General features: G+C 59.7%; 1 protein-coding gene and 1 long non-coding RNA gene across 2 annotated transcripts in view; one reads left to right on the forward strand and one right to left on the reverse strand.

The window, feature by feature from the left end:
- Positions 1-201: 201 nt before the first annotated feature.
- The window catches only part of FAM20C (FAM20C golgi associated secretory pathway kinase), a 62,359-nt gene continuing 44,971 nt past the window's right edge, over positions 202-17,589 (reverse strand). The window contains exons 4-10 of the mRNA XM_055260850.1: positions 13,438-13,530; positions 11,665-11,780; positions 4,134-4,314; positions 3,376-3,485; positions 3,053-3,134; positions 2,193-2,252; positions 202-1,198 (exon numbers count right to left, since the gene is read on the reverse strand). Coding sequence (XP_055116825.1) covers positions 949-1,198; positions 2,193-2,252; positions 3,053-3,134; positions 3,376-3,485; positions 4,134-4,314; positions 11,665-11,780; positions 13,438-13,530 — 892 coding nt within the window. The 3' untranslated portion in view covers positions 202-948. The remainder of the gene's footprint in view (positions 1,199-2,192; positions 2,253-3,052; positions 3,135-3,375; positions 3,486-4,133; positions 4,315-11,664; positions 11,781-13,437; positions 13,531-17,589) is intronic.
- LOC134735609 (uncharacterized) lies at positions 4,225-11,019 on the forward strand. The gene is made up of 2 exons (XR_010118871.1): positions 4,225-6,961; positions 7,246-11,019. It is a non-coding gene; the product is annotated as an uncharacterized lncRNA (long non-coding RNA).

Consider the following 17,589-nt stretch of genomic DNA (forward strand, 5'->3'; position numbering starts at 1 on the left):
TGCCTTGGAGGCGGGGACTCACCTGGCCTGTTTGCACCAGGGCTTGGCAGGCAGCCCCCTCTGGCCCCAGCAGGCCTCAGGTCCAGGCCACCTTGAATGCCGACTCTTGGCCACGCCTGGTTCCAGGACTGGCTTTTTTTTGGAGAGGGGTGGACAGGCAGCCACACAGGGTGTGAGGGACCCACCCCCGTGAGGCCGACACACATCTGCTGTACCTTTATTGCACATTTATCACATTGCAAACTATTCCACAAAACTCTGCAAAGGTCAGCCCACGGCTGCGCACAGCCAGCCCCGCAGGGCACACTTGCGCCAGCCATCCACAGTCAAGTCCGAGATGGGAGCTGCGGGCCGGCGGGCGGACTCGCAGGACGCCTGATCATCGGGTCCTCCAAAACCACGTGGGCACCCGTCCACCAGCGCACAGGCCAGACGTCCAGCGAGAGCCTCCTCCCGTCCTCAGACGTGACCCTCCAGCCCTCCAGGAGCAGAGGCCCCAGGAAGGAGAGTTTTTACTTGAAGTAGGTCCCGAGCGTGAGAGCACTTGAGGGGTGAGCTTGGCCTTGAGGGGCCCCCAGAACCGGGGAGGGCGGTCCTCGTGTTTGGTTTGGTAGGTGATTGGCGTCTGTATACACGTCTCTGTTTATATACTTATTCATCAGCTATAAATACAAAATAGTAAATAAAGGCTCCTTTCCCTACAGAAAGGATGGAATGCCTCTGGCGCCGGCCGCCTCTGTCCGTGAGCACAGACAGCGCTTCCTTCCCAACCTCTTCTGGTCAAACACTGACAAAACGTGTCCTATTAGGCCTGGGGAGCCTCACCTCCCGTGGCAGCAGCTCCCGACTCCGGATGATCCCGTCCTGCCTCTGAATTCACTGAATTCACGACGGGCGCATGCGCTTGCTGGGAGTCCGGCCCCTCTGGCTCCGTCCGGCCGGCGGACACTACCTCGCCGAGGCGGCTGTGTGCTCAGTGTCCAGGTCGTCTTCCACCACGCTGTGGGGCCCGTCCCTCTCCACGCAGTCCCGGACGGCCTTTAGCACCACGCGGAGCCGCCGGTCCAGGGCCTCCAGGTGCGGCTGGTACAGCACAGGCGCCACCTGGTCCCCCCGCAGAGACTCGGCCATCAGCAGGCTCAGCTTGTACTCCTCCTTGGCCAGGAGCTGCAGACGCAGGTAGGTGGACTTCCGGATCCTGGGGAGGAGAGGGGCGTCAGGCCTGGCACGGGACGGGGGAGATGCCTGCCCACAGGAAAGCGAGAGAAAGTGAGAGGGAGATGGAGAGAGTGGGGAGAGACAGAGAGAGAGAAAAAGAGACATACACAGAGAGAGAGAGACACAGAGAGAAAGAGACAGAGAGAGAAAGGGAGAGAGACAGAGACAGACAGACGGAAAGAGACACAGATAAAGAGAGACAGGCAGACCGAGACAGACAGAGAGATAGACAGAGACAGAGAGAGACAGACAGAGAGAGACAGACACACACAGAGACGGCACAGACGAGAGAGACCGCGAGAGAGGGGCCTGTGATCCGACGCCTCGTCAGCCGCTGGGCTGTGTGATCTGCTCCGGTGCAGTCTGCCGCCTCTCATCTGCACAAGGGATGAGGGTGCCCTTGCAGGATGCGGTGGCCGGTGTATTTCCCAGAGGGGCACGGCAGGAGGATGGGGAGGTGAGGAGGGCGGCCCATTCACCCAGGAGACCGACCCCAACTCAGCACATCCGCACAACACGGGCGCTGCGATGCCTCCTTAGAGAAGTACAAAGCGTTTGCCCTGCAAACCTGCATCCCCAGCCGTGAAAGGGGGAAAAGGGGGTCTGAACCCCCACAGAAGGTGGCAGTGGCAGTGGCAGAGACCGGCAGCCGCGCGGGGGAGCAGGGTCTCTGTGTCTCAGCTGGCGTCTGCCCTGGCCTCGAGTTCTCTCTGTAACTGGGGTGGCAGGACGGACACAGAGAGGGGGGCCCAAGAGGGCTCGAGCTGGATGGGCCTGGGGTGGTGGGCAGGTGAGGTCTGCGCCTCCAAGCTGTAGAGTGAGGGTGTGGGTCGAATTTGGGGCTGTGGTTGAATTCGGGGCCTTTCCTCTCCCATGTGATGGCCGGGGTGGGGTAGGGAAGGCTGTGGCCGCCTCTGTCTCCTGCGTAGTAGGGAGGAGGGTGGAGCTGGAGCCGGCTCTGGCAGGGGCTGTACCTGCAGCACTGCTGTAGCGGCACCAGGATGGAGAGCTCGTCGTGTGAATATTTCCCAAACCTTCCAGAAGAAAAGCAGAATTGTCAAGGGCCCCTGTACAAGGTTCCTAACAGGCTGCTGGGCTGGGAGCTGGGCCATGGGTCCACCTGCTGGTCCCCGACACCCCAGGCAGTGGGTCCACCCCCGCCTGTCCCCAGCCGGGTATGTGCGGTCCTGGCCTCTGGCCTGGGGAAGGGTCCTGGGCAGCCGAGTTGAGACGGCTCCAGGGAGCGTCAGCCCACAGTTTAGCTGTGGAGCCATCTTTACAGCCACACACACAAGCTATTGAGGTGCCCAAAGTCCATCTCTCTGAGGCCTCCGAGCCTGGGAATGGACGTCCTCCTGCCCGAGTTAACTCGCCTCCGTGCTTTGCTTATTAGGGGTCACCCTCCCTGGTCACCAGGGTCTCACAGCACCGCCCAAGACCACCCGTGGCAGGCCAGCAGCGGCCGCAGAGGCCGTCTATCCCCGGCAGGCTGGCTCCGGGTCCCCCGTGCGGGCAGAGGCCCATCTATTCTGCACGGTCCTGCTCTTCCTACCAGCAGCCTCTCCCGGCCTCCATTTCCCAGGTAACACCAGCTCTGCCAGGACTTGGTCTGCAGCGTTCCTGTGCCTCGGAGGTCCCGCTCCCGGGGTGGCCCTCCCTCCTGGTTGGGGCCTGGGGCCGCCCCCTGCATCTGGCTCTGAGATGGGCCTTTGTGACATTCCCATCCCTCCACTGGAGGGTCTGCTACCCCCGTCCCCAGGGTCTCAGGTGGGCTGCAGGTAGCTGGGAGGTGGCTGGCCCTTCCCTGGCTGTGCAGGGGCGGGGACAGGCTTACCCTCTTCCATTGTCTAAGTGGATGATGAACGTTTCATTCCCAAACTTCTCAAAAGTCTCGTAGTGGTGACGGTCCATGTTTCCTGCGGAGAGAAGCAGAAAGTGTCCCAGCTCGTGGGCAGCCGAGCCGTGTAGCTCAGAGGCCTCTGTGCTCTGCAGAGCCGCGTCTCCTCCTGCCAGCGTGACCTCTAAGCAATCTGGCCTCTCCCCAGGCCACCGGACTGCAGCTGGGCCATGCCATGGACCATGCCCCGCAGAGCCCTCGGTGCATCTGCTCCACACAAGGCGGGTGACACGGGGACCCCGTGCCCCTGTGGGACGTACCCATGAGGAAGTCGAAGATCGTCATGTCCATGACGTCCAGGATGCGGTGGCTGCTGTCATAGGGCGGCGTCTGCTTCACGTCCTCACAGTAGTCGGGGTCCACTTCCCACCTGCGGGGAGCCAGCATGAGACGGCCGGGCTCTGCTGTACAGACAGGGGGGCCCAGGCCGGATTCTGGGGAGCACGGTGCGCGCCGTGAGGAGCGGAGGAGAAACACCGCAGCAGGGACCTTGGCGTCTGCAGATGGATCCGCCTCAGCCGCGGTGCTGAGGCTGCATCAGCAGGAGCATGGGTGTGGGAGGGGACGGAGTCGCTCTGCCCTGCCCTGGGGTGACCCCACCTGGAGCTGCCTTCAGCTCTGGGTCCCGTGTTTTTTTGCAGAGTCTCTGTGTGGAAACAGGACCTGGACTCCACACTCACGAGGACAATGTGGGGTGGAAAGAACAGGGGCCGTTTCTCCCGCAGGAGTGAGGAGAGGGACGGGGCGAGAGGAGAGCTCAAATGCTGAGAGGCCCCGATTCGAGGGACCTGGGGGGCAGGCCGGCCTAGGTCAGGGAAGCGCATGGGATTACTGGAGTAAGGAAGCCCTTTGCCACCGTCTCGTCAGGAAGCAGTTGTCTCACACAGGCCAGCATCGCACAGCAGGCTCTGCACCCATCTCTGCCACCCCCGTGGGCGCTGACCCTCCCACGCCCGCCCAGGCCCAGCTCCCTCCGCCGTAGGGTGGCCGGACGCCAGCCCCCCGGCCCCGCACTCACTCGGCCTTCTTGCGCTTGTGGTAGGAGCGCCGCCAAGGGTTCCGCCAGGTCTTCCTCTTGGCCAGGGACAGGTCGGGCAGGAAGGCCGCCAGCGAGCCCTCGATCTGGTCTGGCTTCCCGCACAGGGCATGCTCTGTGGAGCAGTAGTAGGAGCACTCGCCGTAGAAGCAGATGTTGTTGGCTGGGGAGGGACAGGCTGCGGGTTACCCGGGCCACATGGGGCTGCGTCGTCACCTGTGGTCTCACGGCCCCCAAGGCCGGGCCGGGCTCTGCTTGGTGCTTCTCATGGGCAGGACTCACCCACAGCTCCCCCATCAATCCCAGCAAACACCTCCACCCCATGGTACAGAAAAGTGAACCCACAGAGCTGACTTCCCGAGGCCACACAGCTCCCCAGAGGCAGAGCCTGGCCTGAATCCTCGAAAATGAGAGGCTGGTCTATGGAAACCCTAGGGCCAATGTTTAGTCGTTTAAAAAATGCATTCGTATTGTCAAGAAAGTGACAAGAAAGTGACAATGCATTCGTATTGTCAAGAAAGACATAAGGCCAGGCACAGTGGCTCACACCTGTAATCCCAGCACTTTAGGAGGCCGAGGCGGGCGGATCACAAGGTCAGGAGATCGAGACCATCCTGGCTAACACGGTGAAACCCCATCTCTACTAAAAATACAAAAAAAAAATTAGCCAGGCGTGGTGGCGGGCGCCTGTAATCCCAGCTACTCAGGAGGCTGAGGCAGGAGAATGGTGTGAACCTGGGAGGCGGAGCTTGCAGTGAGCCGAGATTGCGCCACTGCACTCCAGCCTGGGCGAAAGAGTGAGACTCCGTCTCAAAAAAAAAAAAAAAAAAAAAAAGTGAAGAAAGTGAAGATATAATCCACAGCATGGTAGAAATGTTTGCAAAGCACACAGCTGAGGATCTAGCATTTAGAGTGTGTGAAGGACTCTCATCACTCAGTCACAAAAAGGCAAAAAACCAACTAATAAATGGGCAGAGGGCTTGAACAGATGATTCTCCAAAGACGACACTGATGGCCGACAAGCATGAGAAGAGACAGGCGCCATCGTGAGTCAGTGGGAAGTTGCAAATCAAAGCCACAGTGAGGCACCACCTCCTGTCTGCTGGGATGGCTTCCATCGAAAGAGCAGAGAACAGCAGCTGCCAGCTGGGACGAGGAACCACCACCTCTGTGCGCTGCTGGTGGGGGGTGCGCACGGCGCAGCCGCAGCGGAAACGGTCTGCAACCCCTGATTAAACACAGCGTCTCCATGTGACCCGGGATCTCCCCTCCCACGTAAACCCCTCAGGGAAGAAAAAATACAAAAACTCAGACACGAATGCTCACAGCAGCACTGCTCACCGCAGCCGAAAAAGACAGAATCCACCCAAATGTCCATCAAGAGAGGAGTGGACAGGCCGGGTGAACGTGGTCCATCCGCACGATGACACGAAACGAAATGAAACAAGAAAAGGAATGAAGCCCTCACTGAACCCGAGAACCCTGTGCTCCGCGAAGGAGGCCAGACAGGAGGCCATAGGTCGTACGACCCTCTTAATACGAAACGCCCGGAACAGGCAAATCCAGACAGACTGGGGGTGGGATGCTGGTCGCCGAGGGCTGCGGGGCGAGGAATGGTGACCGCCTGCTCACGGTACGGGGTTCCTTTTTGGGGTCAAGAAGACGTTCTGGATTTAGACAGTGGTGATGGTTGCACACCATTGTGAACATACTAAAAACCACGGAACTGTACGCTTTTAAATGGTAAATTTTGTGGTACATGAATTATACCTTAATAAAGAAAGAATAACTAGAAAAATGCAAGAGCTGTCCAGGCCTGCTAGCAGTGGGGGTTCACAGCTCTGATGCTGGAGGCCCGGCTGATGGTGCTATTCCTGTATTTATTTGCTGATTAAATCCAATTTTTCTGCTTTATTTGTTTGTGGAGAAACTCTGGAAAGCCTGGGGCTGCAGAACTGGTGAGAATGTGGTTTTGTTGGGGCCAGAGCCCCGAACCTCACTCACAGCCCCCTCAGTCACAGCATTTCTGCTATCTGAGCACACGGCTGACATCTCAGCCAAAGGGGCCCCTCCTTGAGCCACGCAGCCAGGCTGAGTGATTCCAAGGGTCTCTCCAGGTGTTCCTGAGCCTCCAGGCTGCAGGGCAGGCTCCCCGTGGGATCAGAAGGCAGGTTCTGAAGGGCGCTTCCCAGTGGAGTGAACAGGAGGGCGGCCGGTCCGGGCTGCCCTTTCTTAGATGAACAAGCTGAGGTTCGGAGAGGAAATGGGGTGGGTGCCAGGCCGACCTGGCCCCCACCACACCCCACGCACCCGGCAGGTCCCGGCTGGTCTGGCTCCAACGCCCCGATCACCTGCCTGCCCCCTCCTTCCCGTGCCCCCTCACCCCAGTGCCAATGCTGGGTCATTATTGTAAGAACAATCAAGGAAAGACCAGCTGCAATCCTGTCTCGTGTTGATACAGATTAATCGGCAGCCCACAGTTGGACAAGGCAGCCCACTCTGTTTCAGGAGGAAAATCTTCATCCGAGTGCTCATTGGCTGGAGGCTTAAAATTCGTCTGCTGTAACAGCCTCCCGTCCTTGCCTAAGCCGGTTTCAGATGGTGTCGTGTTAAAAGAGAAACAGCCTTTCCTCTTTGCAGATCCAAATCGGGTATTAAAGGGGCCTCCCGAGCGGGGTTAGGAGGGCTCTGAGCTGTGTGACCTCAGCTGCTCTGTGCCCAGCCCCTCGCCCGGGAAGCGGGGCCGCCAGCAACGCCCGCATCACGGGCTGGGAATTACACAAGGAAGCCGCGGGAAAGCAGCTGTCAAGGTAACGAAGGCTGCCCTGCACTTGGGGGAGGGGCTTTCTGGGAGGAAGGAGCGTGAGTCCTTTTCCATTTTAGTAATAAGAAAAGACACAAACAGCAAGGAGAAAGCCAGGGTCCCAGAGAAACCCAGGAGAGATCCTGCCTCCTCCAGTCACCGGGAAATGGTCACAGTTGGCCTCCCGGAGAGCGCAGACAGGCAAGAGTGTGGCTCCTGGCAAGGACCAAGATGACTCCTTCACCCTGCGGCTCGCGCGTCTCTGACCATTGCTTTCTCTGACGGTGTCAGGGCTGACCCGGCAGGAGGAGAGTTTTGCAAGGTGGACGTCTGCCATCTGCCACCCTGGACAGCTGTGCCCTGGACAGCTGTGGGCCTGGCGGACACTGTTGTTTAGGGCAGCGGCTCTGGCTGCCTGAAGTGGGTCCATAGCTGGAAACATGTCTCCTTCAATGTGCATTTAAGCTGGACACAGCACTGGAGAGTCCTGAGGACCGCCCTGCCCTGCCCAGGCCACCGTGGCAGGAAAAAAGGCGAAGCGGATGACAGCAAAGCCCTTCTGTCCGGGCTGTGTCGGGCTAAGTGGCTTCTGGAGCTGCTGGGGACCTCGGCCTGGTCCTGGGGGCGCTCACCCTGCGGAAACGCAAAGCTGTGCACGGACGACCTGTGCACCTCTGGGATGTTTGCAACGTGCAGATGGAAACTTGCATAAGAAGTAGGGGGCTGTGTTCCGTGAGCTTTTGGGGCTTAGAAGATGTGGGCTCTGACTGCGGCCCAGCCCCTACACAGCTGTGCGGTGCTGGGGTCCTAATTGCCTTCTCTGAACCTGAACTCCACAATCCCTACGTGGTGCAGGGGGCTGCCTGGGCTCAGCCTCTGCTTCCCCCTCCCAGAGCCCACCTTCCCCAAGCACCGGCCCTGGCCGCCTCTTGCCCCTCACTTTGCTCCCGGCTGGTAGGTTTTTCCCTTTTCTGATCGACCCTACAGGAGGGTCATTCAGGCCATGGGAGGCCGAGGGGGTGTCTGCAGTGGGCTCAGCCCTCTGATGTGCCCTGGGCTCCGGCAGGGCCTCTGATGTCACCTGGCATCTGTGGTCAGGAGACACATGCAAAGCAAAGTGGAGCAGATGAATCTGAACAGATTTTGTTCTCTAGGAGAGGAATCCAGGCTCCTGCACCCCTGCTGCTCTAGAGAAAGTCAAGTGCTCACAGAGGCTTCTGGAAGAAATTGAGCTGACAGGGCAGAGCGGCCGGAGCGGCAGCAGTGGGGTTCTGGGGCTGCGTTCAGGGGCACCTGGCAATGCTGGGCCCGGCTGCTCTGGGAGATTTGATGACTCGCCTGTCCGGGCAGGGAGGTGGAACTGCTGGGTCCTCCGGCGGCCGAGGAAGTCTGGGATTTCAGGGGAGAAACTTGCGCTGCCCTGGAAAACGCAACTAATATCTGGAAACCAGGAGTGGCCAGGGAAGCTGCCAGAATGCTTAATCAAAGTGCTGGCTCCAGGGAGATGTGAGAAGGGATTCCAGCAATGGCACCAAAGGTGGTCGATGGCCGCCTTGCAGCACAGAGCTCGGGGCGCTCCGGTGACCACCGTCCCTGGCCTGCTGAGGACCTACCTGGGGATTCCAAATGTCAGCCAACATGGGACGTAGAGGTGACTTAATTCACCTGCTTGAACTAATAATCAACTCAGTCTTTTTTTTTTGAGACAGGGTCTCACTCTGTCACCCAGGCTGGAGAGCAGTGGTGCGTGATCATAGCTCACTGCAGCTTTGACCTCCTGGGCTCAAGCCATCCTCCTGCCTCAGCCTCCTGAGTTGCTGGACTCACAGTTGCACGCCATCAGACCTGGCTAATTTTTCATTTTTTGTAGAGATGGAGTCTCGCTATGTTGTCCAGGCTGATCTTGAACTCCTGGGCTCAAGTGATCCTCCCAGTGCTGGGATTGCAGGCGTGAGCCACTGTGCCCGGCCACTCAGTAAGACCTTAGAAACGGGGAGGAAAGAACTTGCCCCCACAGGCTCATTTTACAGTGAAATGGGGAGTTCCGGAGATGCTGCTCGGAGCAGAGCCAGGCAGGGCATGTTCTCAGCATGAGTGGGCGTCTTTGACCCCTCCCTGCGTGACCCTGTGACCTTCTCTTTCAATTGGTCCTGAACCGAGAGCCTGGTCTGCAATGCAGAGAATCGAGTCTAAGCTGGAGGAATTCCCGCAGTCGCTGCAGGGGGCGCTGGCACCTGAGGATGGGGAATGTCAGTCTTTGCAACCTTTGAAATACATCACCGTAAAAGTTGCAATAAAAATTGTAAAAAGACGTGGATAAGAAGCAGCCGGGCATCCAGGCATCACCGGGGCGAAGCCCAGCCTCCGTGGGCACCAGGGTGTGCATGGCGGGCTGCAGGGCGGTCAGTCCTGTGGACGGTGGGGCAGGAGGCGGTGGCTGGATGGTGCGTTCAGGGTCGGCCCAAGGGCTGACAGCAGCCAGAGCTCAGGCGTGCTTAGGAAGCCCTGGACTCCCAGTGTGGGCAGGTGAGTTTCAGCCCCTTAAAAAAGATGGACAGCTCAAGCCATCCAAACAGGGACTGAATTGTTTGTGAGCCAATGCGTTCCCCATCACTGGAGGTGTGCCTGGCTCAGGCACAGCGGACCGGGGAGCCCTCAAAGACCCCCACGCTCAGGTTCTGCCCGATTCCCGGTGTGTAGGGCCAGGCACCAGTGGGCCAGGGAAGGGAGCCCTTCTTCCTGCCTCTGTGGAGCTTTCTGTCCTATTTTTCTCTTATTAATGGGCTTTGAGAGGAAGAGAGCAAATGAGGATCTCGGTGAGCCCTGGCTGACGGAACGGAGCTTAATTAAATCACGGATTCGGGGACCTGGTTCTGACAAATTCATGAACGCGGTTAGGAGAAAGCACAGAGTCTGTACATTGATGTGAAACATCTGCAGGAAATGAGCTTTCAGGTCAAAGTTGTATGTGCCAGCAAATCTGAAGACGCAGCTAATCAGGGGCCCTAACTGGATTTTATCTGCATGAATTAAACAGACGGGCCAGGAGAGTGGCTGAGGCCCCCTACAGCGAGAGCCTCCAATCTGGACGGCCCCTCCCCAGTGGGGTCCTTGCTCTGCAGGGTTTCCTGGGGTGACCACCGGGTCCCTTCATTCTGTGGTGCCCACCATCGCTGGGACCACTCTTGACCTTCAAGATGGAAATGTAGGGGACCAGGTCCAGGACAGGTAGGAGAGCATCCCCAGAGCTCAGCCAGGTGAGCAGCGGAAATGGGAACAGCCTGTGCAGCAGGGGCCTGGCGAAAGGGAGAGGAGGACTGAACCCTCGGCAGAGCGACGAATACCAGTTTCTTTTCTTTTCTTTTCTTTTTTTTTTTTTTGAGACAGGGTCTCACTCTGTTGCCCAGGCTGGAGTGCAGTGGTGCAATTCCCCACTCACTGCAGCCTCCTGGGCTCAAGCAATCCTCCTGCCTCAGCCTCCTGAGCAGCTGGGACCACAGATAAGCACCACTATGGCTGGCTAATTTTTTTATTTTCTGTAGACAGGGGTCTCACCACGTTGCCCAGTCTGGTCTCAAACTCCTGAAATCAAGTGATCCTCCCGCCTTGGCTTCCCAAAATGCTGAGATTACAGGCGTGAGCCACCACGCCCAGCCCAAATGTCAGGTTTAAAGCAACCTGGGTAGATAATTAAGTAGAAAATCATGTGTTTATGTGTGCACTGTACTTACCACGTAGAGTCTTGAAGGTTTTATAAACCTCAGCACCAACAGAGACATCTATTCCCGCCTAACATTCAGGCCATCCTGTATCCCCTCAAGGGCACCAGGGACTGGGGCCCGGGGCCAGCCCTGCTCACAGTGCAGCCACTTCGCTGAGGCGGGGGAGGCCGCCCGCCCTGTTGCTATACAACGGGGGTCCTGCTGGGTGTGTTTGAATCTGGGTGGGGAGGTCCCACGGAGGTCTGCTGGCTGGGCCACCTGGAGAAGGCTTCCTGGAGAGGCTAGGACCTCTCAAAAGTGAATCGCTTCACCAGTTAAAATAAAGAAACAGATGGAAGAAACAGCCTCTCTGTGCACGGTAGGACATCGGTTAAACGCTGATGGTGGCACCTTGAAGCTGTCTGTGGGTCGGCACTCTGGGTGTGGAAGGGGGCACAGGGCACCCTATGTGGGAGGTGGGTTTTGGGAACAGCACTGCACGTGATTTCTTTTTGTTAGAGGTACTCAAGCCCCGTCACTGTGGGATCAGTGCGGGCCCCCCATGCCAGGCTACCTGGAGAGATGAATGTGGGCCCCCATGCCAGGCTACCTGGAGAGATGAATGTGGGCCCCCGTGCCAGGCTACCTGGGGAGGTGAATGTGGGCTCCCCATGCCAGGCTACCTGGAGAGATGAATGCGGGCCCCCATGCCAGGCTACCTGGGGAGGTGAATGTGGGCCCCTGTGCCAGGCTACCTGGGGAGGTGAACGTGGGCTCCCCATGCCAGGCTACCTGGAGAGATGAATGTGGGCCCCCGTGCCAGGCTACCTGGAGAGATGAATGCGGGCCCCCATGCCAGGCTACCTGGGGAGGTGAATGTGGGCCCCTGTGCCAGGCTACCTGGGGAGGTGAACGTGGGCTCCCCATGCCAGGCTACCTGGAGAGATGAATGCGGGCCCCCATGCCAGGCTACCTGGAGAGATGAATGCGGGCCCCCGTGCCAGGCTACCTGGAGAGATGAAGAAGGTCCTCCAGAGCTTCTTGTCCCTTGTGACGTCCCGGATCTCCTTGGTCATGTTGACCATCCTGCCAGCCACGGGAGGAACCCGGCGGAAGTCCAGGATCCTGGCAAGAAACAGGCAGGGGAGGGTCTGTGCTCTGTGGGGCTGAGCGGGCCTCTGTCTCCCTGCCTCTGAATAAACCCAGCCCTGGATCCTGTGGCTCTGCCTGGCCCCGCGGTGATGGGGGCGGGAGAGGCCCCTGAGGGAGTGGGGCTGGCGACGCCTCGCTGATGGGCACACAGCACCAACTGCCTGCATAGCTAAAGCCTGCCCTCATTCCAGGGCTAAATTTAAAACAAAATTAAATTAAAGGAACCACTTTTAATGGAACTCTTTCTGAACCACACCGCAGGCTCCCACTCGCTTAATTAAATGGAGAATGCAGGGTGAGAGCTTTTCTTGCTGACGGAGGACATGGTGATTGTCCTGTGAGGTGAGGTGACCAGGTGTGGAGGGATGTGGGCCGTCTGCCGGGGCCGACCCGGGACCCAAGGCCCAACCACGCCTCTGCGTGGAGCACCCGCCCCTCCACCTGTCAGACGGCTCGCCTGGGTGCCCGGCTCTGTGTCCTGTTTTATAAACAGGTAGACACGAGGGGTCTGTTTCCGAATGACCCTCCCCGGCTTTCCTTTCATCGAAAAGCCCTTTTTTGGGTTCAGGCTGTTCTAGAAATGGTGGAAAATCTGGCTTCTGGCGATTTCTGTAGGTCACCACAGAAGACTTTGATCTTAAAAAAGCCCTTTAAACTCCAATGTACGCCTGCGTCACTAGGGATCTTGTTAAAATGCGGATTCTGTCCCAGGTCTGGGTGGAGCCCAGGACTCTGCATTCCAACTAGCCCAGGGCAACGCCAATGCTGCCGGCCCTGGGGCCGCACCCCGGGCTGGGACGTGTCAGGGCCCTGCAGGGCAGGCAGGGAGGCTCCAGGGGGCTGAGGGTGGCGCCTCCTCCCTCCACTGCACCAGGGCAAGGTCCTTCAATCCACTGGGCCCCTCTGGACCCAGGGCCAGGCCCGTGAACTGCCCCTGGAGGGCACTGAACACGGACCCCCCACTTTCCCAGCAGCAGGGCCAAGCTGACCCTCACAACGGGTTCACTTTCTCCTGGGCTGGGGCGGCCCCTCTGGAGACAGGCGACTGCAGGGCCTCCCAGGGCCCCTTATCGCGAACTTCGCTTCCTCCTCCTTAGGAAGCTGCTTTGGTCTCCCAGGGAAGTCTGTGCCCCGTAAGTCTCTGTGTTAAGACTTGCGGCACTTAATGCTCCCCCTTCCCTCCCTGCCTCCTTCCCTCTTTCCTTTTCCTCTATTACCGACCGCACAGCAGCTTCTGTGCCTCCCGTCTGCCCGAACTGTGGGGGTGCAGGAGGGGTCCATCCAGATTAAGGTGCCCCGAGGGCAGGCACCCTCTCCCTTGGTGACAGAGGCATGGTTAGGAGCGTGGGAACCTGGGAACCTGGGCAAATCACCGCTCACAGTGCCTCAGTTTCTCATCTGTAAGAGGGGGATATGAAAGGCTCTCCCTACCGCGTGTTGTGTGGGCTACGATGACACAGAGGGCCCTGGTCAGGGCAGCACTCGGGGTGGGGGGAGAGCAGGCACCGGCGCTGCCTGACGGTGACGAAGGTGACGATGACGTCCTGCTGTGTCCAGCGCAGGACGGCCCGGCGCACCGGTGGCTCTGAGCACACGGGAGCACGGACGGAGGGAGGAAGGAAGGGCTCACCTGTCCAGGTGGAAGGCGGCAATCTCCGCGTTGTGCCTCTCGTAGTCAGAGAAATAAAAAAAGTCAGGGGGCGTCTCCTGCTCCCTCGTTTGTCTGAGAAAACAAGACAGAAACAGAAACAGTTTGTCACTGAGAAACCCTCCAGGGGCCGCAGGCAGGCGGGACGTGCTGGGCCCGGCTCTCCAGAGCCGACTGTTCCCTTTCCAAGGGTTTCGCTAACTCAAGAAACACAATCATCATTAAAATTAAATGATATCAACCTACAGTTAAATACGTTCATCTCGGAAGCAACAGGCACTAGGTCTCATCCCTTCCTGTTTAGGGGTTTCCGTCTCTTCCAACCTAGGGTGAAAGTCCCCTCGAGCAGTGAATCCACGCGTGCTCCCAACTCCACGCTGGTGACTCAAAATCAGCCCGGGGGGCAGTTTTCATACCACGGAAACGGGCAAACTCTGCAAATCAGGCTGCTTCTGCCTGGGGAGCTGGTTATTAAATATTTACAGCCCACCCCAGGTCCACGCCGCCAGCCAAATGGATTCTCCAGAGAAGCTGCTCTTGTCTGGAGCCCAGAGATTCAGGCAGAGCGTGGGCCACGAGGGCACACACATGGGGAGGGGGCAGGCCCTGGTGCCAGAGGAGCCCCCTCAACGAACAAGACGGAATTCTCCAGGTGTGGGCCTGGAGGCCAGGGTCAGGTTGGACCAGCTGCCCCTCACACCTGCCCTCAGCTGCCCGCCAGCTCCCTGGAGGAGCCTTCCCCGGAAGGGACGTGAGGGAGGCTGCCCATGGGTCCTCTTTCTGAAGCCTAGGAGAGGCGACCTGACCCATTTTCCAATGCCTCCCTCCTTCCCGCCCAGCAGGGCACCCTGGCCTGCAGGACCCGCCGGTCGGCCTCAGTTCCCGCTAAGCTGCTTCTCGTCTCTCGAGCTGGGGTCACGGCTGTCCACTGCTTCCCACATGTCTCCTGGCCCTCCACACTCCTGTCTTTGTGCACGCTGTTCCACCCTCCTGGAACGACCTTCCCTTCACATCTGCAGATGGCTGTCAGCATTTCCTAATGTGTGTCTTACAGAAGGCCTGGCCTCAACTTCTCAGCACTCAAGAAGTCACCAGTCAGAGAAGTCTGGAGTTTGAGCAGTAGTTCCTCCCGGGCCCCTCCTAACGGTTCCTCCTGGGTCCCCCACAACGGTTCCTCCCGGGCCCCCTCCCAATAGTTCCTCCCGGGCCCCTCCCAACGGTTCCTCCCGGGTCCCCTCCCAACGGGTCCTCCCGGGCCCCCTCCTAGGTCTTTGCTGTCCACACTTGCGTCATAAAGGCTCTGACAAGGCCCGCAGACAGGCGGTTGGACACATGGTTTCCGGCCCTGCACCGACTGTGGAATTCATTCTGTGTGTACACAGCATGTTCCCATGCCCAGCACTTTTGAGATCTGTTGGTTGAAGCTTCAAATGCAAGTCATTTTCAAGCCCCGGCTCAAAGGCAAACTCTACAAACCTTCCCAGATGCTGCAGCAAAGATGAGCCTCTGCCCCCTGCAAACCCCCAGCCCAGTGAGCAGAGGCAAACGCTGCTGGAACATCAGGTGCTCCACCTGTGACACCTGACACAAAGCCCCAGCTGGGCCACCAGCCGCCGCCAGCCACCTCGTCTGCAGTGGACGCTGGTCGGCAGCTGCCCCCTCGCTGTTCCCGTTTCTCTGCATGGAAAGTGAGGGGCTGGTGGACGCTGACTTTGGGGGTTTAATGCTGCCTGGGTGCCCCAGGACAGGATGCTCTGAGCCCGCCCCTAAAGCTCAGAGGAGCAGGGTGGGTAAAGAACGCCTGGGCGGCCCAGCACCAGGTCCACCCACCTCCCAGCCTGGCTTCTCCAGGACCCAGTGGACGTCGGGGCTGTCAGGGGCCCTCCCAGCAGCACGAGGCCTGGGTCTAGGTGTCCCTAAGTTGAGGGGCAGGCAGACGCCCTGAGGGGAACAGGGACCCCGTTAGCTGCTCTCAGGGGTGCTGGCTCCCCACGGGACCTGGCTGCCGCTCGGCCACCTGCTGCTCAGTGGGACTCCCTTGCTGCTGTCACCGAGGCCTGAAATCCACGGGGCTCTCCTGTGATGAGGGAGACCTGGAGGTCACACGCTCACCCACTTACGGATGGGCACACGGAGGCCAGAGAGGGGGTGACTTCCTTAGGGGCCCCAGCGTCAGTGGCTCAGCCCAGGGCTCCTGGGTCCTGTCCATTTGCTTGTTGACTCATTCATTAATTCATGCAGCAGAGCGAGCACACTTACTACGCGAAAGCACTGTCCTGGCCTTGGGGAGAGAGAGGGCCCAGGCCGGGGGCAGGAGGTCCACTCTCCATGTGAACAGCCCCGGTCGAAAGAGCCACCTGGGCTCCATGAACTCCCCATTCCTGTCCCAGTGCCAGGGGCTCTGCTCTGCGCTTGGTGGGAGGCTGGGGCTGGGGGAGCCAGGACACCTGAGACCAAGCTTGGGGCTGGGCCCCTGACCACTGCCCAGCCCTCCCTGGCCCCTGGGAGAACCAGGGCAGAGGCTCCAGAGCACAGCAGGACGCAGGCTGGGGGTGTTGAGGCGGCCCGTGGCTGTCCGTGAGGGTGAGCAGGGCGGCGGCCGGCCCAGCACCCAGGGAGCGCGATACCAGTTTTTAAGCAGGAAACGAGGTCAGCGGGGGCAGTCTCAGGGCGCGCTTCCTCACCAAATGCCTCAGGACACTCACGTGCCCATCCACAGACTTGGGTCCAGTCGGCCCCAGGTGGACTCTTATTTGGGTCTTACTCAGATTCACAGGCCGCTCTTCAACCTACTGCCGTGACCCGAGACTGCGTGCGCCTCCCCTACAGCGATGCAAACGCCGTCTGCTGCAGGTTCCTCATATGAAAAATGCGGTGAAGCTCCAGCCTCCTCAGGGCCACCCTGAGCCTTCAGGACCCTGGGGACCCAGCCGCAGACGGGCCCGCAGAGCAGTGCAGGCCTGTGTGATGGAGGCCGGGGGTCCCAGTTCCCTGTGGCCCTGACCCAGCCGCAGACGGGCCCGCAGAGCAGTGCAGGCCTGTGCGACAGAGGCCGGGGATCCCAGCTCCCCGTGGCCCCTTCTCAGGTAAGCAGCTCAAAGGCCTCTCCTGCACTGGCTGGGGGCCCCGGCACGTCCACCCTGAGACCCACAGTCACACTGCAGGGGAGAGGCTGGGCTTGGTGTCCCAGGCCTGGCTCAGCCCCGGTTTGCTGTGTGCACCCTGGCACCGCCCACCCTCTGGTTTCCAAGTCTCCCCCACGGCCTCCAGGACCCCTTGGCTCTGCCGTCGACGCCTCCCACAGTAAGAGCCCAAGAAGGGCAACGCGGGCACCACCCTGTCCCTCCACCCTGGCCAAGGGACATGAGGCCACAGGTGGGGCTGTTTATGAAAGGTCAGTGCCATTCTATAAACACCACAGGGTTCCTGTATCTCAGGCCAACACTCCAGAGGAAGGGCTCCCTAGCCGCAGGGCCCTGGGCAGTGCCGGTCCACGCAAGTGCTTGACCGATGTGGTCATGGTGGAAATGTGGACAAATTGTCAAGGTCATGTCTGAGCATAAGCGTGTAAGGGTGTAAGCGTGTGAGCGTGTGAGCGTGTAAGCGTGTGAGCGTGTGAGGGTGTGAGCGTGTAAGCGTGTAAGCGTGCTTCCCCCACCAAGGCCGGCCCCTGCCATGCTTCCCCCACCAAGGCCGGCCCCTGCCTCCACTGGAGGGACAGCCTGTCCCAGGGCGTCTTCCCAGGCCAGGCCCAGGGAGGGAACTCAGCCCCCAGCCCAGGAAGAATTTACCAGAATCAAACGCTGGTGACCTTTCCAGGTGCTGGAAACAGAGCTGGCAGGAATCCCCAGCTCGCACGCCCTGCAGCCCACACCTCCCACTCAGTGCAGACAGTGTTCCGTCTGGGCTCCAACACTCCAGCAATGCAAACTCCAGACGCCGCCCTGGTCACCTTCCCAGCCCTCGGCTTCCCCGGCCAGGTCCTTCCTTCCATATACGCAGCGGAGGTCCGCCCGACTCCTGGGAGCATCCTGGCCCTGCCGCGGGCCGACATCATTGCCACGCGAACAGCGGGGCGGGGCACAGGTCCTGCGTGGCATGTCCACGTCCCTTCGGGGGGACCACGTCTGGGTC

Source organism: Symphalangus syndactylus, chromosome 22, assembly GCF_028878055.3.
Source record: "Symphalangus syndactylus isolate Jambi chromosome 22, NHGRI_mSymSyn1-v2.1_pri, whole genome shotgun sequence".
NCBI classification, from domain to species: Eukaryota; Metazoa; Chordata; class Mammalia; order Primates; family Hylobatidae; genus Symphalangus; species Symphalangus syndactylus.